Source organism: Buteo buteo, chromosome 8, assembly GCF_964188355.1.
Source record: "Buteo buteo chromosome 8, bButBut1.hap1.1, whole genome shotgun sequence".
In the NCBI taxonomy this organism is placed as follows: domain Eukaryota; kingdom Metazoa; phylum Chordata; class Aves; order Accipitriformes; family Accipitridae; genus Buteo; species Buteo buteo.
The window spans coordinates 39803742-39830425 of record NC_134178.1 but is presented as its reverse complement, the minus strand read 5'-3'; the positions used below and the strand labels follow the sequence as shown (position 1 = coordinate 39830425).

Below are 26684 nucleotides of genomic sequence, written 5' to 3'. Positions count from 1 at the left end.
CCCCAGTAACATTTTGATACAGTAAAACCTTAGTTTTTTGGTGTCATGGTTTGGGCAGGCCTTCAGGAACAGGAATAACTGCTTTGGTTTTGTGTGGGGTGGGGCAGGTTAGCAAGAACCTTTTTCCAATTAAGATGCTGTTAAACTTACCACTTCAAGTCACTGTTGTTGGGGAGTTAGAAATGCAGTTTTAATTCAGGGTCACTTTGCTAGGATAATCCAATGTAACTACCTTCCTCATTTAAACTTAATGTTTCTGAGGGCTTTTGTTTCTTAATAAACTAAAATTGAAAGGAGCATTGGAAATGATGAAAAAAATGTAAGGAGTGGGTGAGGGAAGGTACTAGACTGACTCAGCCACTTCGGTACTTTTAAGACTCTGCTGCAGTGCTATTGTATTGTCCACTGCAGTGTTTCCTTCCTGAAGAGAGGGAGAATTAATGACCTATGTGTGTACCTAGAGCAAGAACTGGAAGAGTAATGATGAATAGTGTATAGATTTGTCAGAATAAATATATAGATACGTGCCATAATATGCTCGTGTTTTGGCAGCTTGAGGCAAATGACAATGTGAGAAAACTCCCTGCTTGGTTTTTCTTTTGCTGCGTAGTTGTTCCACCGGGCATGCACTACATCCTGACCAAAAATACTGGTGATTGCAAGCAAGCCCACAAAATACTGACTACATCTTAAAAATCCTGATGTTTCTTTTTAAACTTTTTAGCAGGTTTTTATGTGCTTTTTGTTCTGTCCCTTTAAATTTCAAGGTCCTCTCAAAGCACGTTTTCAAGCACATTTCCCTTCCTCCCCCACAACTACAAGGGCTAGGAATTTGAGGTCTGACTGAGCTGAAATTTTCATGCTGTCAGTTAATTGCAACAGCAAGAAGTTAAACTGTTACAAGACTAGGTATGGAGCTAAGATAGTTTTAAGATGAGTAGTATTTAATTTAGTAGTAACCACTTAGTTAAAATATTTATTAACCATTTAGTAATAGTCAAAGATGCTTTACCAAGTAAGTGGGGCAGATGGAAAAGCCTCCCACATTGTATTATAACAACCTAATTTTAATCAAGAAAGCAAAAGGAAGGCTCACAAGCTTTATGAGAAAAGGTGATTGTAGTGTGGTCATGTGATTGCCCGGTCCAACCGCTATAGTTTCCTGCTTGATATTTTATTCTGTGGCATGGCTGCATCAACTGCATGTGCAAGTTGAAAGATAAACAGAGGCTATGAGATAGTGGCTCATATCAGATACCACACTTAGTGAGTGAAGTAAAGACTTAATTGTAAGTAAAGATGCAGCTCTGACAAGGATGTGGGTTCCCCACTTCCAGCAAGGGAAGAAAAAAATAGCCTCTGGCCTTATATAGCTAATTTTTCATATACCCAAATGTGTCTCTGGTGGGTTGGTGGGGGCTGGGGTGGATCCATCTGTCTACAGGAGATGCAGACTGATCTCTGAGATCTCTTAATACTGTAACAGTCTGTCTTGTCTAATTCTGTAATTGTAGCTCTGCCTTGGCAGGAGTGGGAAGTTGAACAGCGGAAGTTAGCTTAGATTCCTATTAAAAAATACCCATCAATCTTTTTACAACCCCTATGCATCCTGTTGCGTGGTTACTTTCAGAAAATTGACCAGCTAACACTGAATGTCAGGTGTTGGCATGCCAGGTTCCTTGCCCCTTTCCTCGTGTGGATCACTGCAGGCTTTTTAGAAAGAGGAGCGAATTGAATAATGGAGTTCCAGCTTTGTCCTCCTTGTTTTGCTTAGTGCTGACTGACCTTGACCTAAGGGCACCATGACCTCTGTCAGTCAGGTTGATGGGCTTAAATCAAGATGCAGGTCTTGTGATAAATAAGCTGGAATGTGTCATTTTACATCTGAACTGCATCTTCTCAATTGCATATTTACTTGCATCTCTGACTATGGGAATTTTCTGGTGCAATATTTGCATTGTAGGAGTTTGTTTTCCTTTGATTAACTTTCTGTAACACTCAGCTATTTTAAAATAGGAAGGGAGAGCTGGAAAATGCTGTCAACATTAAAAGTACACCCAGAATAATTTCTTCTGTAAACAAGGCAATGGTTCTGTTTACTAAACCAGGTTAAGAAAGTCTTCACTAAAAAGACTGTCTTTCTTGACTACAGAACTTTATCTTCAAAGCATTGGATGAAGCCAGGCACTGGGGGGTGGGATTGTGAGAAGACACTTGTATAATTAAAGACCATTTTATGTTCCCAAGAGCTGAGTTAGGTACACCCTTGATGATGCTACATTCTCATGTGTGTGCCAGGCTGAATGTACTACATAAGATACTGAAAGTTGTTACAGATTCCTTATAATCCTCTTTGAAGAACAAAGTTGACTTATATTCTCTTGTACAAATATCTTTGTAAATACTTTACAAACAACAATTTCTTTTTCTCTGAATAATACTGTTATGAATAATATTTTTGTTTTAAAAAACCCTTTATGGGCAGCTTTGCATTGTCTTTTCTCTGTTTTGTAGCTTGGTCTGACTCTTCAGCAAGGTTCTCTTTTACACTGAAGTCAGCAAAATCAGCAATTTAATCAGTTGTTAATTTAGTAACTGTATCTGAAGAGCTGGTTTGTTACATTCTGTTTAACTGAAGTTGGCATTTGTTGAATTAGTAAAAAAGTAAACAGTTGATTTCCACTGTAGTGGGATATTTTAGCAAACTTTTGCAAAGCATGAGAGGGTAAAAATACTGACAGTGAAAGGAAAAATAAAACACCTGGAGTGCAGTATCTTTTTCAAGTAAATGAGCCAATTGCTGTTAATGACACTTGACTAAACCCAATAGGTGAATTTTCTTGTAATGTTCTTGCAGTTTTAGGGAATGACTCTTACAAAATTATTGCAAAAACTCAGGGTTTGCTCTAGAAGTTGAGAGTGACTATCAAAAAAAATTGCAGTAACTCTTGAGGAGAGTTAAGGGAGTTGGAGTTGTAAGGGCGGCAGTGTTGCTTCCCAAGGAGGGATGAAAGGTTGAAATTGCAATAGCTGCAGTCTGAGTATTTCATCCAGAACAAAGCAGAACAGCCTGGAGGATATACTTAAGGTTGATAGATTATAGCTTGTTCATTGCATGGCTATGTTACTGGTAGATGCTGTTATAAAACCCCATCTCTGACCGTACAGTTAAACTCCTGTGAAGGATATGGGGGGAAAAATATATATATATATATATATGGAAGTGGTGGCTTGTTGCAGTCAAGTCACTGTAACAAATAGTTCACTGTTAGGTATTTCTTCAGGGATGAAGCTAGGCAAGTGGCAGTAGTCTGCTTCTCAATTTCTAATAACAAAATGCAGCTCTATTTAGTAGTTTCTTGGCCTTTAATACAAGGTATGATGTTAAGATGTTACTAGCATAAAGCCTATTGCTGTGAATCACTCGGACTATATCTACCTTGATTTTTATTGCCTTAGGGCTGTTTAACACAGGTTTAAAATAACAGCAACTCTAAATATTCTAAAAACCATGGGATTTAAAAAAAAAAAAAAAATCTCTATAAAGCCAAAGGCTCTGCTCATGGAAAATGCAGCAGTATGTGTGGATATGGCTTGTTTTTCCTGGGTAGCTGTTTGTTACCTTCACTTTCAAATATAGATAGGCAAGTAGGTGTTTATGTGTTGTGTGCATTGAACCTGCTTACCATGATAGGGGGAGAAGTGAAAATAAGAAGGATATAGCTCTCGAGTAAATTTCCACAGTAATTTGTGGCCAGAATGGCTATTTTGGACTTTCAGAAGATTAAGCAACAACAGTTCATTCATAGCTACTGAAAGGGCAGCTCAGTGTGTTAGATGTGAGCAATGCAGAACTTGCTTTTCCCCCAGTGTGTCTTGCCAGATACGTGAGCTTCTGATATTTCTCCGGGTTTTTTTTACTAAACTGTTCAATGAGGTGAAAACTCTATTTGAATAATGAACACTTTCTCTGCTATTTTGCCATAATTTAGTAAGTTTCACTGATTGGGTCCTAATTTGTCTTCCTCCCTTTGTGATGTGTGAAAATAGCATTCTTCTGTCACTTGAGCAATGAAGTCTGGCCTGTGGCAGGAGCTGGAGACTGCAGGACACGAGGGATAAGCAGACAGCTTCAGTGCAGCTTTAAATGTCCAAACCCAAACTCTTGGAATATTCAGTGATCGTAAAACAAACAAACAAAAAAAACAAAACACAAAAAAAAAACCAAACAAACAAAAAAACAGTAGCAATTTGTGGCAATTTACACCCTGTTCTGCTTCATTGGCATCAGCCTGTCTGCCTCCTGCAAAGTGCTAATGCTTGTTTAACTGTGTAATTATGGAAACTGATAGTGGGTGGTGAAAGAAAGAGAAGTGGAGGTATCTGTAAAGGCCAACTTCTGACCGAAGAGGCTGATTTCTTTGGGCTGCCAGTAGACAGAAAGGAGCTCCTACTCTGACATGCTTCTGGAATAGCCCTTCTTCCTTCTGTGTCTTCAGAGAGAACCTAGAGTGAGCCTCTCTCAATGCTTCTGTGCTGACTATGCATGTATGGTAGGTGCAAAGCAGCATTTAGCTCCTGTCAGTGGGACTTTGTGTGAGAAATCAAACCAGAGTGATCCCCCGTCAAATCTGTGGTCGTGGTGGTGAATGGCTGTAATAATGATTATTTCCTTTCATAGGTTTCAAGATGCTTTATAAAAGTTCATGTTAATAGCATAACTTGGATTTAAATTTCTTGTTTTGTTTTTCTTACATTTCAGGTCTACCAGTCATGAAACGAATTCTTCTGTTTTTTATCCTGGCTGCTGCTGTTATGTATGGTATACTGCATGGAAATCTGTGGAGAAATAACCTCTACTGGTATGGTGATGCTTTGTTCCTTTTAGTGCAAACACCTTCATGGCTGTATGAGAGATGTGGCTGTGAGTTGCTGTGTTGCTGAACAGCTCTTTACAAGTAATCAACAGAAGTGATTACTACTCTGTGTGTTTGTTTTGTGGTTGGTTTTTTTTGTACTGTGAGGGAATGAATGTGATTGTTGTGTCCTGTTGCCCTTTCTCTCTTGTCACTTTTAAACCTAGTAGTCAATTTGAGCCTGGTTGTATGGAGAGGTCAGGACCTCAGAGACAGGGACCCCCTCTGAGTTTCATGAAAATAGGTGTTCAGGTGAGGAGATATATTTATGTGTCTCGTGTCCATATCTTCTCCCACTCCATGTGTGTTTAGTGTTAGCTTGTTGCTTTAGATGTCTGATAAATGATGTGGGAGAGACCTGCTCCACACATGGGAATAACTGCAGGTGTAGTGGGTGCCTTTTGAAAAGCTGAAATTTGTTGAGTCCCAGTGGTAACCTTGGGGGAAGCAAGCCTTCGCTGTCTCCAGGCTGCACGGGACAGGTGGCTTGGGACCTAAAATTCAGGGTGTTTATTGAAGAAGTTGAGTTTCCATTGGCCTTTGCACAGTTGTGACCAGGACTGACCAGTGTGTTTGTGTTATGAAGATAATAGTGATGGCTTTTAAAAGTAGTGATTGATGTACCTCTTTTTGTCCTGTTTATAGCATACGATTGATATGAGTGGCTTTCTGTTGTGGTTTCAGTTTATAGCAAACCAGAGTTGTGACATTTCCCTTTTTGCAGGATTAGCTTTTATGGACAGACTTCCTCTGTGAGGGCTCCTCCTTCCTATGAGACTAGTGGAGTTACCCAGTAAGTTCAGCAGTTGAGTATTTTTGTGGTGGGTTTTGTTTGTTTGTTTGGGTTTTGGGCAGGTGGGAGGGATTAAAATCTGTAGCCTTTGTCCATAGGCTCCCTGTTCAACTGGTTATTGTACAGCTGTGTCCATTGGTTATTTCTGTTATGAACACAATTGTAACATGTCTGGCAGAAAGGAATTTGTCCATGTCATGTTTCCAGTGTTTGGTTATTATTTATGGCCACTTTCAGCGACTGACTATAACAAGCAATGAATTGTTGGAAGGACATTTGTTTACAACTTCCAAATTTCTGCAATTCTGAGTTACACCTGAATAAAATTAGCAGAGCCATAAGGGTAACTTTTGTGTTTAAAATTTAATAGATCAGAGGTGTGGTTCACTTGTGATGTGCGAGCGCAGGTATAAGCAGATCTTGTGCTAGTAAATTCCTGCAATTAGGTTTGTGGGATCGATGAGCAGCTATGCTAAAACTTAAAAGCAGGCCTCTGTTTTGTCTGAAGCCGTCCTGCAAAATGCCATCTGTGAGGCTGATGCTGGAAAGCAGTGAGCTGACCAGCTGATATATTTCACAGGGTGCTTTGTCAGTGTCAGTATTCACATGACAACTTGAGGTTACCAAGAGCAATTAACCTTAATGGTCTGTTTGGCTTGTGGTTCTCATATGGTAGTTTCATCCTTCTGTTCTTAATGCAGCCCAGATGCATGCATTGCTTACACTGAACTTTACCCTCCCTTCATATTTGTTATTAATTGGGCTAAATTGCCAAGGTGGGAATGTGCTTAGAAGTGTCATAGCCTTATGAGAGGAATGACTTATCCCCAAAGAATCTCATTTTCTTTGAAGTACCCTACGTGTTGCTGTCTATTCCCCTCTCCTCTCTGAGGAGCACTGGTAATGCCAGCATGATTCAGCCCAGGTGTCCTGCTTCTCTGCAGGTGAGCCTGAGATCTCACCTCTGGTTATGGCTGCTTTGAGAGTTGCTGAGCAAGGGAGGTTGCAGAGCCCTTAGAGCAGCACTGTGAGATAAAAGCCTTTACTAGTAAAAGTAATCATACCGCAATGAGAAAGATCCATCTTTATAGTACAGACAGAGGCAATCATGAAAATTTGGTGTGGTATTAATTCAGTAATCAGCTTTTATTAATTTGGCTTGTCCAAGTTTCCCTCCCTTGTTGCTGCTACCTGTTCTTGCTGTTTCTTTGAAATTCTTCTTTTGCAGGCTGCCACCTACGGCTGTGGAGAGAAGGAACGCACTGGACAGTTGTGTACTGAAACCAGCATTTGAATCTTTATTGGGGTGAGTCTTCTGTGGGAAGTGGAGGTGGAAGGAAAGGCTGTGCTGACTGAGGTAGAAATGGACTACTTGCATATCCTGGACTATTTCACATTTTGATTCACCTCTGGAAGTACAGCTTTTGGGCTTGGGTTCATTGCTGCTTTTCTTGGTTGTGGCAACACAAATTGTTGAGCTTGCCACTGATCAGCATCTGAGCAATACCACATGAGTAGCTCAATATGCTGGTGTATGTACTAAATAAATAAATACTTCCTGTTCAGGTATTGTAGCTAGTAACAGTGAAACCATTTGAATGATTGAAATACAAGCCTAAAATTTTTTTTTCCCCATGCTTTTCCTGTAAAAGAAGCCTTCATGTCCAAGACTGAAACTCAGTCATCCTGCTATTAAGAACCTAGACTTTAAGATTTTTTTGGTAGCTAAGTATTTCTGTAGCAGCCAGGGACCACAGAAGTTTTGAAAATCTTTTCATTTTTTTTTGTAAAGAGGAGTATGAAATGTGCAAAAGTTCATCCAATCTTTAATGATATAAGATTCTTCCCCTTCAATAGAATTCTAATGGAATTTAATTTTAATGAAATTTGGGATTATTTGTGGCTTTGTTCCTCTGATAGTATTGTTGAATTGTGTGTAGGTGTCCTCCACTTTAAGGTACTCATAGGAAGCTTCCTTTGTAAAGAAGCAGTCAGGTGAAAAAAGAACTTCAACCCAAAACAAAGGAGGTGTCTGGTCACAAAAGTGCATCCAAGAGGTTTGTGAGGAAATATTGGGAGGTTTTGTTATTAGAAGCACAAGTCTTAAATGAGAGATCAAGGGAGCGCTGCAGGACCAGAAGCAGATAGGCTGTATTGTTAGCTTTGTGTTTTACCTAAGCAAACATTGAGTATGGCCCTGTGAAAGTTTGGGAAGATGTTTAGACCAAGTCCTGGCTGAAGGAGTCTTAAAGCTCTGAGCAAAGGCACCATTGATTCTTTTTTTTGGTCCTTTTTGTGTACAAGAAAATGTGGCTTTAATTCAGTGCTATTATAATTTTAAAAACATGGAAGGATCTCAAGTTTGTCCTCCCCAAAGCAGTCCTGCAGTCTTTGAGTTTTGGTTAGCTGCCTGGCCCAGCAAGGTGGTCCTAGGTCCCTCGCCTACAGAGTGTACCCAGGCTGTCTCTGTGTCAAGCACAGCAGGATAGCTTTGGTGCTGAGCAAGGGGACAGGAGTGGACTCAGAGATGTGCAGCGAGAAGAATGTAGGTGCAGATCTAGAACAGATTCTCTTGCATATTTCCATAGCTCCTTTACAGAGATAGCTTGCGCAAGCTGAAGATCTGGTCTGTGCACTTTGGTAGTAGCCTGGGGAGGCTGCAAGGATTTCTAACCTGGCAGAATTATTTATTGGAAAGGAACCAGAGCTAGAATTAAGAATCTCTTTGCAGTAGGTAAATTATTTATTATGTCTGAGCTTACCACCTGCTTCTGAAAGTAAGGCAAGTTATTAAATTTAATATGGGTGTTTAATGCATGATGTCTCAAAGATAGCTGGTCTTGCTTAGCTAACCTATGGCCTAGTTCTTGGTGTGTGAGCTGTGGTGTTTTGTTGGGTTTTTTTTTTTTTGGTTGGGATTTTTTTCCTTTTTACTGTTAGTATCTTCTGAATATGTAGAGCTTAAAGAGTGAGATACTTGATTTGTGAAACTGAGAGGGAGGGGGTTTTTAACAGCTATTAATATTGTTAATGGACAAACAAGTCATGCTGGCTGGGGGTATTTAAGATCAACTCTAGGTTTTCTCACTGTGAATGTATACTTCTGTGTTAACATTTTAAGACCTAGTATGCAGGATCACTACAAAGTCAACCAGTACAGTGAGTATGTGCCCACTTAACTTCAAGGTGAAGCCAAAGTCATTGTAGCATGTGACAGGATTGAATCTACTGTTCATTCATTTGGCTTGACTTGGCAGATATGGTAATAAGAGTCCCTTCCCTGCTATGAGATAACCCTTGTCTGTGGTTACTGTCTTTTGAAGAAAGTAGTGACCCATTCTTTCTATCTTGATGCTTATAAGGTACGATGCCGTCATGTTCTAGTTTGCCTTTTGCGGCAAGCCTCCTTGTGATCCCCACGTGCCATGCTTCTTATTGCAGGTTGGCCCTGGCACTCGTGCACTGGGCTCCTTTCAGACATCTGACTTCTGGCTGAGCCAGAAGATGCACTGCAGGAGCACGCCTGACGTGCTGCAGCTGCTAAGGGGTGTTTAGTCTGTGGGACCCTACCAGAGTTAGTCCAGAGTAAAAAAAAAATAAAAAAAATCCGATATGTGTGTAACATGGACATGAGAACTCCATACTTTTTTGCTGTATGGATATACCCCTGTTGCCCCAAACTACTTATTAATGTCAATACAGCCATGAAGTGCCATTTCTTTGGAATGGGAGAGCATCTCAAATAAGCTGATGCCTTCGGGAGATGGTATTTTCAAGTTAAAACACCTTGTTTCAAATCCCATTCTTACTTATTAAATTGCCGTATATAATAACTCTTAATTTTCCTTGCTGCCTCTGTTGTGTACTTTTCAAACCTGAAGTTATTAATTGTCTTTCTGCATTACATATTCTCTTAAAAATGCTGTCTTATGGTATAAGCTTTCAGTCATGTTGTTTTAATGACTCCATATAACTTATACTAGCAGAGAAATCATTTTATCTCACTCTCTAGCTATATTTTCCAATATAAACTCTTCCCCTTCTCTATCACCTGCTTTCTTTCCCTGTGTTCATGAATTTTCTTCTTTTAAAAATTGATAATACTTGAAGTAGGATAAAGTTTGGGTGGTTTTTTTTTTGAAAAGCAATTACATGAATTATTGGCTTATTCAAATACATCATGTGGATTTTTTTAAACTTCTTTCTTTTTTTCTTCATTAGTGTTGATAAAATATACCCGTTCCTGTGTGCTAACGATTTTATCAGAGTGGCAGAGTTCCACGGGAGCGATAAGTTTGAACTACCTTATGGAATAAAGAGAGCAGGTTTGTGTTCCCTATGTAACTTGTTTTTAAATGGAAATACCGAAATGGCATGTAAAGCCACCTGTATCTCTGTCCCTGGTCTTTCCTATTCACTATTCCTATTTTGGGGGTGTCTAGCAGTGACTTAATGGTTTCATTTAGTCCCTCTGACCTGCCACCTTCCTGTTTTTAACAAATAAAACACCATGTTGAGGTTTCCCCTCTTAGCAGAGAAGCTCCAAAAAGGTGGGAGTGAGGAAGAGTGGAGCTTCTTCGGCTTCCTTTCGTTTGTATGTGGGCTGAGGTGCTAAAGATATTTAGCTAGTGCTTTGCTAGGTGAAATATTAGCTGGCTCAGTGTGATGGGGTTTGATCAACACACCTAAGCCGATCAGGATCCAGACTCCTACTGAGGCAGAAGTCCCCAGGTTGGGGCAGTTACATCAGCAAAATTTTCCTTTTACTGAGCTAGCTTCTCCGACCAGGGAAGGCATCACTGGGGCTGCAGGGGGTATTCCTGCTGTTATGTGGCTGCTGTACCTGTGCAAAGTGTTTGCTTGCTCATGCCTGCTGCCCGTGTTGGTCAGGGCAGAGTAAACAGGGCCAGAGACCTTAAGGGTCTTAGTCACCCTTCTGGAAACCACTGTAAAGTCTCAAGTCTCTGAGTTTTTAACGCTGAACAGTGCACCTTCCTAGTACCCTATGGACCTGGGATTTAGACTCTTGATTTGCCTTTTGTCAGTGTAACAAGGATGGTGCATTTTCCCTCACCTCTGGGGTTGTGGTGGGGAAAAGTTTGTTTGTGAATGAGTTGAGGCCCCCTCTCAAGAGGCACATTGAGTGTCCAGCAGGTGCCTGCCCACCGAGGGGGGCCTGGGAAGGTGCCTCTGCCCAGCTTTGCCAGTGAGCACAGGCTGGTTTGATGTCTTCTGCCAAGATATGTAATGCTGTTACTGTTCCTGGCTGTGTGGCCCATCTTCTTGAGTCAAGGCTGCTTCTATTTCATCTGAAGGTGGGTAGAAGAAAAAAACAAAGTCAGTTAGGATGTGCATCTTGGAAACTCTTCCAATGCTTATTTACTGTAACTAAGATTTTTTTAGATACAAATCCCATGCTGTTTTCCAACAGCAGTGTTGGGGCAGGAAAAGCTTCACAAAGAGGAGCTCTGATAAACCTGAATTTCTTTGGCATCATTGATTGACCTGTGGCCCTAAATTAAAAGTGTTCCTATTTTGAGGTTTTTATGCACAGTGCATAAAAACTACTGTCTGAAAATGCTGTAGTCAGGGTGGCATGCTTATTTTTATATTGGAGAGCACTGACACTGAACATTTTCATTAATCTTCTTTGTTTGCTTTCTAGAGCAATTTTTTCGTTTAGCCCTTTCAAGACTGCAGAACTGTGGACTTTCCAATGAAAATGACAGGTGAGATGGTTTATTTGCTACTGTTTCTGTTCATTGCATTTTTAATACTCAGTATTTATCCGAAAAGGAATGTCAGTGGCATTATCCTGAAATTGCTCAAGTTAGCCAAGATGCAGATCTGACTGACAGTGTCCAAGCAATATGTAATTGATTCCAAGATTTAAATAAGTTTGGTTTTAAACATATGTAGCACCAGCATTCAAGAATAATTCTTCTGTGAGAGAGCTTAAACTGATAGATTTCTTTTTTTATAAGTGGGTTAGGAATTTGCTAGCTGAATACAGTCCCATCTTCCTGTAGTATCTTTTTATACCTGAGGAAAGTGAAACCACCCCTTAAAAATGGAATGGGATCTCCTCTGTCAATGTCATTATTACTGTAAGCTAGAGAATGTTTGAGATAAGCAGGTGCAAACCAACGACTGTTTCTACGCGAAAGAAATATTATCCGTATCCCCAAGAAATCTTACGCATATCCCCGTGTCACTGCATCCGCTGGCCTGCTGCACACCCTTGTTCATATGTATGCTCAGCTTCCTTTTCCTGTAAATGAGGGAAATCTAGGCAGCCAGGAAAGGCTGTTCCTGGCATTTCTGGAGTAACTAGGGTGTGGCATGCCTTAGATAACTCACTTCCCATGCATTAGATTGCCCTTTTTAAATATCTCTTGGTTAGAAGCCACTTCTGCTGGGACTTCTTGTTTGGTTTTGGAGGGTCTTTCTGTGTGTGTCTTGAGTGGTTTTGTTTTGGGGGTTTTTTTTTTGGCAGTTTTTTTTTGGAGTTAGTGTAGTAGGGTTGGCAAGTGTTTACCAAGTGATGCAAATGACTTCTTAGATTTGCAGTCTAGCAAATGGGCTGACAACCTGTCATATATCATGTTAATATGCAGACTTCTTAGTAGAGCTGAATGCAAATGAAGCTGAGGTTGGCTGTACTTGGTTTTGTTTTGTAATCAAGGAGATCAAACAGAAGAGTGTTGCTTCAAGCCAATGCCAGGATCACATTTTAATTAAAGTTGGGTGGTATTTGAACAAAATAATTGATGTTCAAGCCTAAGAATTATCTTGGTTTTAATACCCAGTTTTCCTTTCTTTCACCTACTGTACTCCTTCCTTTCCCTGTGTTTAGTATCCATTTCTAGGATGTTCAGATTTACTCTTACGTTGGGGAAAAAAAAAGGGAAAAAACCCTATTTTCTATCAGGAGTGTGATAACTGGGGAAATTTATGCAGAATTGACTGAGAAAAGCTAGTCTTTTTTCTGGAGTTTGAAGGAGAATGCCAAATGTTGTATTAGAAATTTCCTGAAATCACAAGTTCAGCACTATAATTGTTTTGGCTGTAGAGACAAGACGCTTGCAGTACAGCATAGTACCTTTTAAATGGAGGTGTCTGTCCTATAGATCAAAAGTAAGGTAATTAGTATTTATCCTTTGCATGTAGGTTCTCTGAGATATAGATACATTTAGTGGTTCTGGGAAGTATGCTTCGTTTTAATAATAGTAGTATACTTCAGTAGTACTGAAGCAAAATGAGAACTGTTACTCTTTAATAGGCAGTAGTATAAACAAATCAAATGTACAATGAATTCATACAAGATATTCTTTCTAGATCCATCAGCTTTTGTGTATAGCACTGTTAGGGCATGAATCACTGTAGTAAAGAAGAACTTTTATATATACATTTAACCGAGATACAGTGGCTTTTAAATGTGAAACACTTTAAGAATTAATCCTGAAAACTTTCTCTGGTAATACGGAATTATTAGGCCGCTCTGTAATGCTGCTGCCTAATTCAGCCTTCTTGGCAGAATGCAAACCAAATTGCCCTATAAACTTTTCTTGGGGCAGGGTGGGGGAACCTACTATAAAGTATTTTAACAAATATGTATTTTTGTGCAACTTAGGTAAAACTGTACCTAATGAGCTACAAAGGATTTTTCCTGAACAGTGCCATTTTCCGAACTTAGGTGGAATTCTCACTGTGTAAAGGTCTAGTTCTTCAAAACTGTTTGGAAGTGAACAGCGTCACTGACTTCAGTGGAATAGCCTGTACGAGAAGGGTTTTCCAGGCCGGGGGTACATTGACAGAGTAACCTCTGAACACCTGCTCTACCCATTTCCTCATAATTACTCACTGGGCACTCTCAGGACTCTAAGCTTAACAACAGTAAATTCTTACAAATGCATTTACACAATCCTGAGCCAACAAAATGTGACCTCTGCATCCTCCTTTTATCAAATAACCTCAAAGGAAATAATTTGCATTCCTCAACTGACTATGGGGGTGTGTGTTAAAGGAGTTGAGGTTGAGATCTTTTTCCTTTTCCAGAGAAACAGTATTTCAGTGGAATGTGGAGGATGCAAGCCTTTTGACCTTTAAAGGCTACATTTCCATTTAACAATATTTTTCTTTTCTAGACTAGGAAAATGTTTCTTTTAGAATTTCATCATATAAACAAAATATGTAAACTAATGCCTGGCCTTGAGATTAAGAGGCTCTTGTACACCACATGAACAGGGCAATGGTTTGAGTGACTAAAGGGATTGTGTTTAGATGTTGGAGATCAGTTACCATGCGATTTGCATAGGATCTATTTTTACTCTAAGTAGATCTCGAACACCTAAATGCAATCCCTTAGTCACTCAAACCATTGCTATAGCAATTGTTATAGCTGAGGTCTTAGTATTTTTCACTTTCATTAATATTATGCTGGTGGTTGTAAGCTGGACCTCCAGACACTTCAGTCTGTTACATTTCACTTGTAGCACGCCTGATGTTTAAGTACATCTGAATTTATTTCTCTTCTTGCCAATGATTTATTGACTTGGAAGAAGGGTGAGTAATGCTCAGCTTTGGGGTGTTTGGGGTTTTCTAATATGAAAACATTATGAAAAAGGAAACTTTAAGAAGTGGGGTTGGTAAAATATCTGGGAGTAACAGTCTGCTGAAAATCAATGTGTTGATTTCTGTGATCTACAGTAAGTACAGGTCAGTTTGTTTAACTTAAATATCTTTGAATACAGTCCAGCCTTGCATACTCTTTATCTCCATTTCATATGTCAGTTTCCTATGATACTATGTTTTGGGGTTTTTTTACTTTAGCATAAACCATTTCCCTCCCTGCTTATGGTTGTCAGTGGAATCTGTGCTACTGTGGATGTAGACTTATGATCATAACTGGAGACACTTGAATACTGGTGGGGGGCTAAGGGGAGGAGACAATTCAGAAATAGCACATTCGTGCCAGACTTCTTGTTTGAGCTGGGCCACTTCAAGTTCCTGAGCTTGACAGAGATTAAAAGCTGGTCTTTCTAATTTGTTTGGCTGTAGTTATGACTGTATTTGTGTATAATTAATCAGGAGTATTTGATCTGCTTGTTGATATTATCCGTTCTAAAAGTTCATGTACAAATATTAGATGCTTTATTGGTTATTTGAAGGCAGCTGATAACTTTATTTTTGAGTATGTGTGTTATTAAGGGCACTGGAGTTTGAAAGCTTAATCAAACTTCAAATTTCACTCCATTTTCCATCCAAGTAGTATTAGTCAGCTCTTAGCCATGAACAAGATCTCGTCTGCATCCCTCAGGAAGAGGGAAGAGAGTTCAGATTTGACTTGAGAGCAGCTACCCAGCTTCTGTAGCTGTGCAAACCTCAGTTGCCCAGCTCTAAAGTCATGTTTTACTATACCCTCCCTGCCTTGAGTGTGTCCTGCTACATCACAACTGCACAGTGCAGAGAGGAGAAACCAAAGAGTTCTTCATTTTTATACGGGAGTGGAAGGCATTATTTCGATAACTAGGGATTGACATAGCAAAGAAGTTTCTTAAAATCATAGCCTCTGCCAAAAATTGGAAGGTATGGAATAAGGAATCACTTAAAGTTCATCTACAAGGGACAGAACAAGCAGTGCCTCCTCAAGGTAACTGTTTGGCTGCTTATCGTGATCAGAATAATACAAACCACTTGTAAGGAAGTTGACATTGTTTTTGTGAATTCACACCAAGTAGTCAGAGAGTATTAAAAAAAAAAAAAGTATTCAGCAAGATTAGGAACAATTTTTCTAGCTTTTTATTGAGGCACGAAGATGAGTTCATACCTGTGCGTCAGTCACTGCCAAACCAGGGTGTCCAGCAAGCATTTGGGATGGATGCTCTAGCCAGGAGGTACCACCGTGAGTTGGAGCATGAGTGTCAGTTTAGGATTTGCATTGTGGTGATGAGGCTTGTACCTCAGTAACCCAGTTGCAGCCACATAACTTTTGGTGACACTGAATTCAGAAGTTTGAGATGATTGAAACTTTCACTGATTTACAGAGGCATGCTGTAAATGACAGGAAAATGTGATACAACCACATGCTAATTTTGCTCCGCCCCCATTCCATTTTCATCACTTACTGATCACTTTTTTGTACAGTTTTCCTTTTTCCTTCCTGTTTCTCCTTGGTGTTGCTTCTCTGTAGCCCGGGATCTTGCTTTGAGCTCTGTGATATAGCTTGAAGTAACAAAGTGTAATTCAGGAGAAGAGTAACTTCTGCTCCCTTCCTCCCACTGTAAACTTTGCAAAAGGCATATGTTCATCAGCCTGCTTTCTCAGGATATCTTAAAACTAGATTGAAAACTAATTTGAAAGTGAATGGGCTGAAGCAGTCCTGGAGTAGAGAGGGAAGGGTTTTGTGGGTATAGAGGGAATGGGCACACTGAGGACATGATGGTATAACAGGTTTTCACCCCTCTGATTTCCAAGGTACTGAGTCACCTGGACTTGTGGCATTTGCTGGAAATCTTTTTATGAATGCTTGCCTTCTACTAAGCTGCTCAGGAAACATGAGAGAAAGGTGTGCTAGCTTTTTCCATGTCACCCCACCCTGACAGCTGCATTTAGCAACTTTCTATTTTTATATATATATAAAAAAATATAAAAAAAGGAAACTCCCTCTGGCCCTAGAGCAGCAGGTGAGAAGGTGCCATCCCAGCATTTCTTTTGAAATACAGTACTTCGTACAGTTGGCATTTATTTCATTTCACCTTTTCTGGAAGCTTCAGGTTTTCAGCATTGCTTTGCGGCCCAGTTTTTTTTCCTAGCCCGCATGTGGTCCAGCATGACTGCATTAACAATTCTGTAGGAAATACAGGGAACTGCTTTGTACATTGAGATGTTGGTCAGTCTCAGCTGGAACAGGCTGTTCTCATTCTCAGCTGAAAAAACAGGTTGGACTATCTGAGGAGAAGGATGTTAATTTTAATTAGACTGCATAAAGTGCAACACTGGGCATTTAGTACAGATTATAGTGTTCTTTGGGACACAATCCTGGGGTCCCCTACAGTAAGAAATGACACAGAGCCTTTTTCTTATTTGAAGAACCATGGGAGTGGGGCATTGGGAAGTGACTCATCCTCAGTAAGCTGTGAGCCTGTTCGTGTCTGAAGAAAATACCGACATTTTTATTTTGCCATTACTCCTGCTGCAAACAAGTTGAACAGCTTTTGCTCTAAATAAAGAAGCATTTTTTACAACAAAAAATTGTGCCTGTTCTGTAAGGAGGAGTTTTCAATCTTATACATTGGATGTAAACCTTCCCTAAAGAGGCAAAATTTCTTGAGTAAAAAAACCAGCAAGCCTCACTGTGTGCTTTTTTGGGTGTGTTTCATTTTGTGTGGGGTTTTTTGGTTTTGTTTTTTTAATTGTTGTTGGGTTTGTTTTTGTTTTTAGCAAAGCACACATTTTACTAGTATTGAAGTAAGACAGTAGAGAGCAAAAGGTATACTTAGAAAACCTGGCATAACTTGGAAAAATCTTACCATTAGAATTTACTTTCATAAGTTTAGCATTTGTGTAATACCTTTTTTTGGGTGTTTTTTAACTCTGAATGCATTCTAAATTCAAAAGGAATTACTATTTTGATTGCATGTACTATAAGATCTAATTTGTAGCTTACAGTGTTTTATATACTTAGTAATGCTGTCTAATTTGATCTAGTCATATGAGAATGCAACTTTTAATCAAGTGTATCCGTCTCGTGTCATGACAGCATGCACTTCAGCACATGTTTAAACAGCACTTTCTAAGTAGAGGGAGAAAAATCAACATGATTATATTCATTTGAAGAGCCATCACAGGTGTCATTGGGCTAAGGTTTTTCACATGTACAATTCAGAGGCCTGTAAGGTAAATTGTGAAGCTAAATCTTGCTGCCATAGCTTATATTGGAGATCTCTGGAGTTGTAGAGTTGTACAATATTGCAGAAGCACCTTAATTTGAGTAGTTTTTCCAGACATACTCTGTCCTGGTTGGTATACCCCCACACTGGGACAAGTTTGAAGCACTGTGAAAGATAATTTATCTAATGGCACCCCTATCATCAACTGGTTAGATGATCTTGAACAGCAAACCACTAGAAAAAGGACATGTGTAAAAACAGTTTTACATGAGAGAAGCCATTTCCTGACTTTGGCAGTCCCTGAAATAATGTAGCTGCATTTTTTTTGAAAGCAGCCTTAGTGTGTGATACAGGATTGAGGCTGCTCTGTAGGGCCCAAGGAGTGTAAAAGATACAGGACCTCAGTTAGTAAATAAGCCAGCTAAATGCAAATATATCATTAATAACAATATGAAGCAAGGGAAGTAGTGCATATTAAAGGTTCTGTTTGTTCCACAGCATTGCCTGTCGACGGTGTGTTGTGGTTGGTAATGGAGGAGTACTTCGAAATAAGACATTAGGGGAGAAAATTGACTCGTATGACGTGATAATAAGGTAAATGGCATCTCCTTTCCGTTTTGTGTGCATGCAAATAATTAACGGACTTTTGCTGTCAGCTGGTGGCTTTGGAGTTCAGTTATTACACAAATGAAAATGTATGAAACTTCCTGTTTTACTTATCCTGTCACAGCCTTAATTTAAAACATTTTAGGAAAAAATGGGTCGGTGTTTTATTACACAGACTGATTGATACAGGGGAGGGAGAATCACTGAGTGGTCAGTCTGTCTCGTGTACAGATACACACGTGCAAGATGCTGCCATCAGGGATGGGTCCAAGCATGTGATAGTCCGGAGCCCTGCATGTGAGCCAGCATCCTGGGCAGCCCTGCCTCTTGCCTTCCATGCCATGCCTGCCTTACCCCTGTGCTGGCACGTGCATTGCTTGGAGTGGATTAAACGTAATGTTTATGCTGGGAAGTCCATCTCAAGGCATGTGTCAACTGGAGGATGATGTTGATGTCTGCCCCTTTTTCTCAAGCATGTTAGTTCATATTGGAAGTTTTATGAGATGCCTTAACCTACCAGAGGATGCTGGGGTCTGAAGAAGAGGCATCTGGACTAGGGGAACTGGGGAAGTGCTCAGAGAGGAGCAGGCAAGGGTGGGCGTGGGGGGGACCTCAAATGCCAAGCAAACTGAAAATGGACTATTTGGCTAATTATAACAGAATTTTCTGTACATTAAGAAAAAGATAAATCAGTTTCTCCTTTGCAGGAACTGAGATGGTAACTGATTAAATAGCCCTTCTGCCTATAGGTACCCTGTCAAATAGTGTGCCTGAACCCTCTTTCACTAAAACCTCTGAGCTGCCATTTCAGTTTGTCTGCTTCAACGTTGTGTGGAACGTTGAACAAAATCTCATTTTTGTTACTATGCCATCAGTCCGAATGCTCATTTTAGTGATAGTGTTTCAGTCTTCAAGCACTAACATAAAAGGTTGTATACAAAGCCTGGAGTTTGACATGCATTTGAAAACGCTCTGGTAAGGTGGAAATGAATATATACAATTCTTCAGTTGTAACTCCTCTTATAAACTTAAAACTATAGAAAGTAATCCAGATAATATCTCTGTTCTTAGGCAACTTTACTTGCCTGGCAACTTTGTGCTTTACGAAAAAACCCTACCTTGCACTTATTTTCACTGTAGTATAATGATGCAAGGAAGCTCCATGGATTATTTTTAAACTATTTCAAGTATTTGGGCTCCTTGTAGATCTGTCTACTCTTCTTAAAATGGAAATCTTCATGTAGACTTGTCACACATTTAAATACAGCTCTGAATTCAAAACTTTCAGAAATACAGTACACATTTGTTTACTGTGAATGAACAAAGAGGTGGTGTTTGCGTTCTGTATTTAATGACGACTTCTGATAAAACTTTGAAGTACTCCTTTGTCTGCATACCTTGTTTTGCAAACATTTGCTCCTAAGCAGTGTGCCTCCTATTCTGAGTGGTAAGTCACGTTGGCAGGAATGGAGCATACAGAGACTGCCTGAATTCTCCAAAGGTTATGCAACACACCCACCAAGCAAAAACTGCAAGATGGAGACTTAAACACAGCCTCTCTGACACCTCAGAGCAGAAAGACCTTACCCATCTGCTCACTGCTTATTAATCTGTTATATCCCAAAGCAGTGGCAGCTGTGCAAGTAATATTTAAGAAAAAAAACCAACACCCCAAGAACCCCAAAGACACAAAAAAAGCAAACATAATGATGTATCAGCATCAGGTACACAGTCATAAACCATGTTCCTGTAGACAGTGAAGAGTATTAAAACATTCTTGAACGCCTCCTGTATGACTCGGATCATCAAGTAGCATGAACGGAGCAATGGGTAATTCTCTGAGCCAAATATTCTCTTTGGTCTTCTCCAGTTTCTGTGTTTGAGCCAAATCAGAAGCCTTCTGCTCGAGTGACATGTGATAAGCAATTGTGTGATTGTATTCTAAACCACCTTGGCCAAGTTCCCATATGTGCTTGATCCCTCTGAGTTAGAGGGTGAGTGCACCTGATAATTGCTCATCTACCATGTAATGTGATAAGTAAATGCTGGGCCACTAAACCCTCCTGTACCTGGACACGCTGTCTGCCCTGCAGACTAATGCACGTGCCAGCTGACGCACAGTAAGGACTTGGGTGGGGTAGTCATTGCTGTCTCTGTCCTCTGCAGAATGAATAATGGCCCTGTTATAGGGTATGAAGAGGATGTTGGGAGGAGGACGACTTTCCGCCTTTCTTACCCGGAATCCATCTTCTCAGATCCAATCCACTACGACCCTAATACAACCGTTGTTCTCATTGTCTTCAAACCACGTGACTTGAAGTGGCTTTGGGAGATACTAGGTGGTCAGAAAATAGTAAGTTTAATTATTCATGCCCTTTGGCTCAGCTTGCCACACACCTCTCATGCGAAATGCCTGTTTCGCTTTTAACCTTAGTCCTCCTAGCTGGAGGGAGCGCTGGGTCTCCTAGTCAGTCCGTTCAATATCCCTTTCCCATAAATGCTTCTGTCCTCTTTCTCACACACATATTTGATCAGTTCCTCACCCTAAAGCAGTTTTCCTCTTGGAAATACCTTTTTATCCTCTTGCTAGCAGCATTTCATATTCTGACATGCATGCCCTAGCTATTTCCTGGATTATTTTATCCTGCGGACTTGGTGGAATTGCATAATAATGTTGGAAGGGACCTCTCTCTGGAGGTCTTTAGTCTAAAACCTTGTTGAAAGAAAGCAAGACCAAGTTCAAAGCCATACCAGCTTCTTAGGGCATCACCTAGGTAAGTTTTGAGTATTTCCAAGGATATTCTACAACCTCTGTTTCAGTGCTGCAGCATCCTCACAGGATAGAATTTCTCCTTATCCTTTCACTGTGTGTCTCTGAGAAGAGTCTGATCCTGTCACTTTTTGTAAACCCCTACCAGATAGTTGAAGACGGGCTGTACAAACCCAGCCTCCTCGGACCCTTCTTGTTTGCTGTGTGCTCTAGCCCCTCAGCTGTTCTGGTGGCCTTCTGCTGAGCTTGCCCCAGTTTGACACTCTTCCACAGAGAGGAGCCCAAAACAGCATTTGTGAGACTGCAGAAAGGCACAGTACAAAGTATTTGAGAATAGTAACTTCTGTCCACCTGTTCTCTATGCTTATTAATGTGGCTAAGCACACAATGAGCATTTGCTACTTCTAGGCATGCTGCTGGTACGTGTTGTCCATCAGGGACCTTTCTGCAAAGCTGCTTTCCAGCCAGCTGGCCCCAACCTCTGCTGCTGCAGTGGGTTGTCCTGTTGCAGGAGCACTATTTGGCACATGGTTTTGTGGAACTTTGGGAGGTTCAACACTTTGCTTCTTCCTCAACCTCCTGCCCTTGGATTTTATTCTGGTTAGAGTTGCTACAAAACCAAAATCAACTGTTTATAGCCATTAAAAATGTGTATTTACTTGCCTGTTACAGAGTGCTAAAGGCTTTTGGAAGAAACCGGCTCTGAACATGATATACAAATCTAGTCAAATTAGGATTCTTGATCCCAGCATCACCAGAAAAACAGCTTATGAATGGCTTCGCTTCCCAACAAGGTTTCCCAGGAAGGAGGTAGGCTTTTTTCTTCTGTGCCTTTTAGTTTTCTGCAACCAAATGTGTACTCAGAAGTAATTATCTCTTTATTATAGTGGACTATGTTGGAACATCCTTGAGGTTCACATGGTGGTAGTTTGCATTTAGATGGTGCTCAAAAAAGACGGGAAAATGGAATCCAGAAAGACAGTGGGTAGCCTTGTATGCCAAAAATCTCTTTTTATGGATTCGATAATTAGTATTAAACGAGACTGCTTTTGCAGACAGACATAATTCCTTTTACAAAATTGTGGAAAGCAGACAGACATTGGAACATGGCAGATCCAAAGAGACTCTAGAAATATTAAGGAGTCTTGAATTATTAAATGTAGGGTGTTTTATAGTTTTCTTCAAAAAAAAAAACCCAACAAATCCACAACACCGCCCCGCCCCCAACCAACCAACCAAACCCACCCCACCCCTCAAAACCCAACAACCCAGTAGTTCTAACACTGCTGTAATTTCACGCTGCTGGGAGCAGGTAGGGACTCAGGTGCATGCAGATATTCCAGCCCTGTGCTAACGACATACATCTAGCAGCATTCTTGAGCTTACTGATTTGATGCCAAGCATTGTAACGAGTTAACTGACAATTTGGACGTAAAAATACATTTTAACTGTCAGTTTATGACTGAAGAATGTTTCTGATGAAAGGTAAGGCTTCAAGCTGGAGACCTCCCTTGCGCAGTCAGCACTGACCACGTGCTGTTTAGCACAAATACAGTTCCCTGGGGTCACGTCGTTGCACAGAGCTGCTTCATTGGGATCAGCCAACTGAGACATGTGGAAATGTTTGACAGGCTGTCACTGTGGAGTATCTACCACAGCTTTTTTTCTGGTTTAATCTTTCTAATATTTGAGGGACTTGAGGGTTTTTTTGCTTTTAGGAGTTACTGTGCTGCTTTTTTTCTCTTTGATTTCTTTCTTTTTTTGAGCCTACTAGTGGCTTTTTCTTCGCTTATTAACTCTCAAACTGGAATACCCAGTTTGGCTGCATGCTTGCCGGGGCTCTGTGGCATTTCAGCTCTTCAGTCAAGGGTGGGAAGAAAGCAGCGTAGTAGCTGGGTGCCTATCTATCTCCCAAAAGGCCACAGAACATCTGTGGCCTCCATGGCTCCAGAAATTCCTCTTGTCTCTTCCTGTGCTCCCCTCTCAGTGGGGGTAAAAGTAAGACTAGTGCTGTCAGTGAGCCAAAGAGATGTGTGTGGTGTCCTGGGGCTGGTACAGAGGCCCAGGCCCCTCAGTTGCTTTCGGTACTGTGCGTGCTCTCTGCTCCTCTCCTGCTTTCTAAGCACCCCTTCCCAAAGCTGGGGCAAAGTGTGTCCGTGCTTGGAGCCCCTTTCTGCCTCCTCCACATCCCGCTTGCTCTATCCTGGGGATTTTGCAGCCCCTTGTCTCCGGCAGCAGCAATGGTCAAGCTCAGGTGTGCTTTTCCTCTCTTTTCCTGCTATCTCAGAGGTGGGCTATGGCTGGGAGCCTGCAGGTCTGCAGTTGCTCTGGCACAGCTTGGTTAAGCTGCGGATCGTGCCTCGGGGGTTCCCATGGGCAGGGCAGCCTTCTGCAGGACCCACTTTGGAGTCTTCTGTCCCTTAGTGTGTCCCTGGGGAGGGCTGGTGCTGCCTTCGCTGTCCTGTGCTTCAGCCCCCTCTGCCTGCAGGAGACGCCGAAGACCGATGTTGCTTTCCCTGCTGTCTCTGCCTTTTCCATTAAGCCAATCTCGTGTTCCCTGTGTGTGCATTTCTGTGCAGTCCAGCAAGCATTTCTGTTTCTTTGTTAGCAACTGTGATGGTGTTAGCAGAGCCGGGAAGAGCAACTGTAAAATCGGATGTGCTGCCCGAGCAGCACTGAAGTCAGAAAGTGTTGCGGAGTTATTCCAGGGCTGTGCCTATTCCCATTAAACGTGACTGGCTAAACAAATTTCATTACAGGCTGAGGGTATCTGGATATGGCTAGGGTGCTAGCACGATAATACATTTTAAAAGTAGTTTTGCTTTTTTTAGTATATTCTTTTGGGGTGAACTTTATGATAGCCAAAGGTAAACAGAGCTAGTTGCAACCTGTAACGTACCTGATACTTCCAAATAGCACTAATCCTGACGTGTAGCATTCCTGCCGTAATTTTGGGGTGCTGTTTGGTACGGACATGGCAACAGAGCCACCACTAAGTTTATGATATTGGTCCACCAAGTCAGAAAGTTATTTTGCTACCTGGCAGGAGCCCTGGGCTATAGCATGCATTTTAAGTTGATGTTATTTCTGGAGTACTCTAAGAATTGTATAAAGGTACAAAAAAATTCTACATGAAAGTTGATAGTTCAATTCTGTGACTTTAATTAGGTTACAGAGCAGATGTTAGTAACTTTTTCCTGGGGATTTGGTTTTTTATCATACAATACAAAAAATATTTTTCTGTATCGAGTGCATCTGCCTTCTCTCTGTCCAGAGTTGTCCAGTACTGGCTTGCCTGCTCCGTTTTCAGAGGCAAATGAACCAAGCCTTGCGTAAGAGTTCAAAAAAGCATGTGCCTTTGCACTCAGTTTGAGTTTCGATTGCAGCTACTGAAAGCATATAGCTCATTTGGTCTCTGAGAAAATTGTTATTCTAGCTAAAAAGGGAATTAATACCTGAAAATTTTGTCCATTTCTGGGGACGCTTTTTCCCCTCAGCTTCATCTGTTGGTCTAATGAAAGAGTTCACCTCTCTTTACAAACCTTGCCTCATTTACTTCCCCAGATCATTTTAGCCACTGTTGCTGCTTAAACAGTTGTGTAGTTCATCACGGGATAGGACAGATGGTGGCAATGAGTTGTTCTATGCTGTTGTAAGAAATGCTAGTTTTTGGTTAGGTGCTCTTAATTTTGCACAGTTAAAACCTGTTTATGACCCGCTCTTGATATTTTACATTGCATTTACTTCTGAGCTATCTCACTGTAGGGAGAAATATGCAATTTTGTTTATAGTTCCTCTTCTTCTAATGGAAATAGTGGGGGAAAGTCTAAAACTGTGTTCTTCTGGAATTTCCCTGCTTTGAAAAAGTTCAAATGCAGCCAAATTCATGTAGCAGTAGCATTCATGCTTTCTTTTAGTTTGGTGTTAATGAAGATTTGAGGTGTGTCATGTTGTTCTGTTTGTCTGGATCTCCATTGTCTAGAAAATTATGAACACATCTGCTCATTCAGTCAAATTTGATGGGGTGAAATGGTCTCCAATATGTTGAAGCCTGACCGGTTTCATGAGAGTAGGTTGCTGAGCAGAGGGATGGAGAGACCTTCCTGATGCCTGTGCGGAGGGAAGGGCTACAGTATGGTCTCAGCCCTCACTAGAAACAGGAGAATCCCAGGGAAGGCCAACATAGCAGACACCCCGGTCATGGAAAACCTGCAGGCAGTACTGTACTCCTTATGAGACATGAGGGGATCAAACTGCAAAACCAAACATATGTAGAAGAGCCAGGCTGCCTGATTTCTGCTTTCTTTGCTCTTAGGTTTGCTGTTCCTGTTAAGCTGCCAGTTATTTACGTATGCATGCTCTTTGTGTTTCATTTTAGAAACCCAAGCATCCAACAACGGGGCTAATTGCCATTACACTAGCATTTCACATTTGCCATGAAGTTCACATGGCAGGCTTCAAGTACGACTTCACTGACAGAAACAGTTCTTTGCACTACTATGGCAACGACACGATGTCTCAGATGATGCAGGTAACAAACACTTGTTTATGCTGAGAGAAATATAGCTGGTAACTGGAGAAGACAATTCAGTATAGGTAGAAGTGTGGACTGCAGGTCAGAAAGGTCTCTGATCTTCTCCTGGTTCAGCTGCTCATGGGTTAACATTGCTTGAATCTCTTCATCTCTGCTTTTCTTTCTGAAAAATGTGGATAATGATATCTGTGTCCTTTGTGCTACACCATATTCTGCAACATTGGCATGAGACACATCCGTTTTTATGCTCTGTTTTGCTTTGCTGGTGTTATCCTTAGGCTATGCAGCTCTTGTTCATAGAGGCATATTTGCTAGCACTGTCAGAACATGAATAGTGTTGTTTCTGTTTGCATTCTCTTTTTCCTTGGCACCTACTTGCACAATTTGTCATAGTTACCGAACTTCTTAAAAAAGAGAAGGAGCAAAGGGAAATGGAAGGAGTTAAGACCTATAAACTTGCAGTTAGGAAAAGAACTGAATTTCAGAAATTGAAAGCAGAAAAGAAAAGCAGCTCTTTGAGAGGGGTAGGAAGAGAAGGAACTGCTACCAGGCGGGGGAAGCCACAACTCACCCAGAGAGGGAGCAGCAGGAGGCTGGCAAACGTCAGGGATGCCTTCTCTTCCCTCCTGCTTTGCTATGGTCATGCCTCTGTTCTCTTTTATGTCTCTGCTCTTGTCTTCAGCTCTGTACTCCGATATCTCAGCCCTTTACCTCAATGTGAACAGTTTTCTCTTCCATGTGCATGCCTAGTGCGTGTGGGGACCATTTTCTCTCCTCCTCCCTCTTCTGAAGAGGGAAGGACAGGGGCAATGCCCATAGGAGCCTCTCATGTCTCCCTGAGGACTCCTAGGTGCCTGCTGCTCTGAGATAATTTTCCTCTGACACTGAACTCAACTCCATTTTGAGGACTTCTCTCTGCAGGTGCTTTTTGCAATGTATACCAAGCTTGGGTAAGATTGATCACTAGTTGAATAGACATCCCTAAGTTTCCTAAAACCTTGAAACTTTAAAAAACAAACTACTAAGCAAAACGCTTGTCATTAATTCTTTAGTGGCGTTAAGTTGTAAATATTATACTATATCTGTATAATCTTTTATGAGTATTTATATTAATTTTAATTTACTGGATACAGTGTCTTAAGATTGTCAGTAAACTTATTTCCCTTGTGCTGTC

General features: G+C 40.9%; 1 protein-coding gene across 12 annotated transcripts in view; it reads left to right on the top strand.

Moving 5' to 3' along the window:
* Window positions 1-26684, top strand: part of ST3GAL6 (ST3 beta-galactoside alpha-2,3-sialyltransferase 6) — a 61743-nt gene that overhangs the window by 29759 nt on the left and 5300 nt on the right. For 9 of the 12 annotated variants that reach the window (XM_075034265.1, XM_075034267.1, XM_075034266.1 and 6 more), the window contains 9 exons: window positions 4763-4862; window positions 5641-5709; window positions 6938-7015; window positions 9931-10034; window positions 11375-11438; window positions 18099-18194; window positions 20373-20559; window positions 21649-21786; window positions 25355-25507. In XM_075034265.1, coding sequence (XP_074890366.1) covers window positions 4774-4862; window positions 5641-5709; window positions 6938-7015; window positions 9931-10034; window positions 11375-11438; window positions 18099-18194; window positions 20373-20559; window positions 21649-21786; window positions 25355-25507 — 978 coding nt within the window. In that variant the 5' untranslated portion in view covers window positions 4763-4773. Of the gene's footprint in view, window positions 1-4762; window positions 4863-5640; window positions 5710-6937; window positions 7016-9930; window positions 10035-10081; window positions 11025-11374; window positions 11439-18098; window positions 18195-20372; window positions 20560-21648; window positions 21787-25354; window positions 25508-26684 lie in introns of those variants that run through there. The other 3 variants (XM_075034273.1, XM_075034263.1, XM_075034274.1) reach the window with 2 other exon arrangements.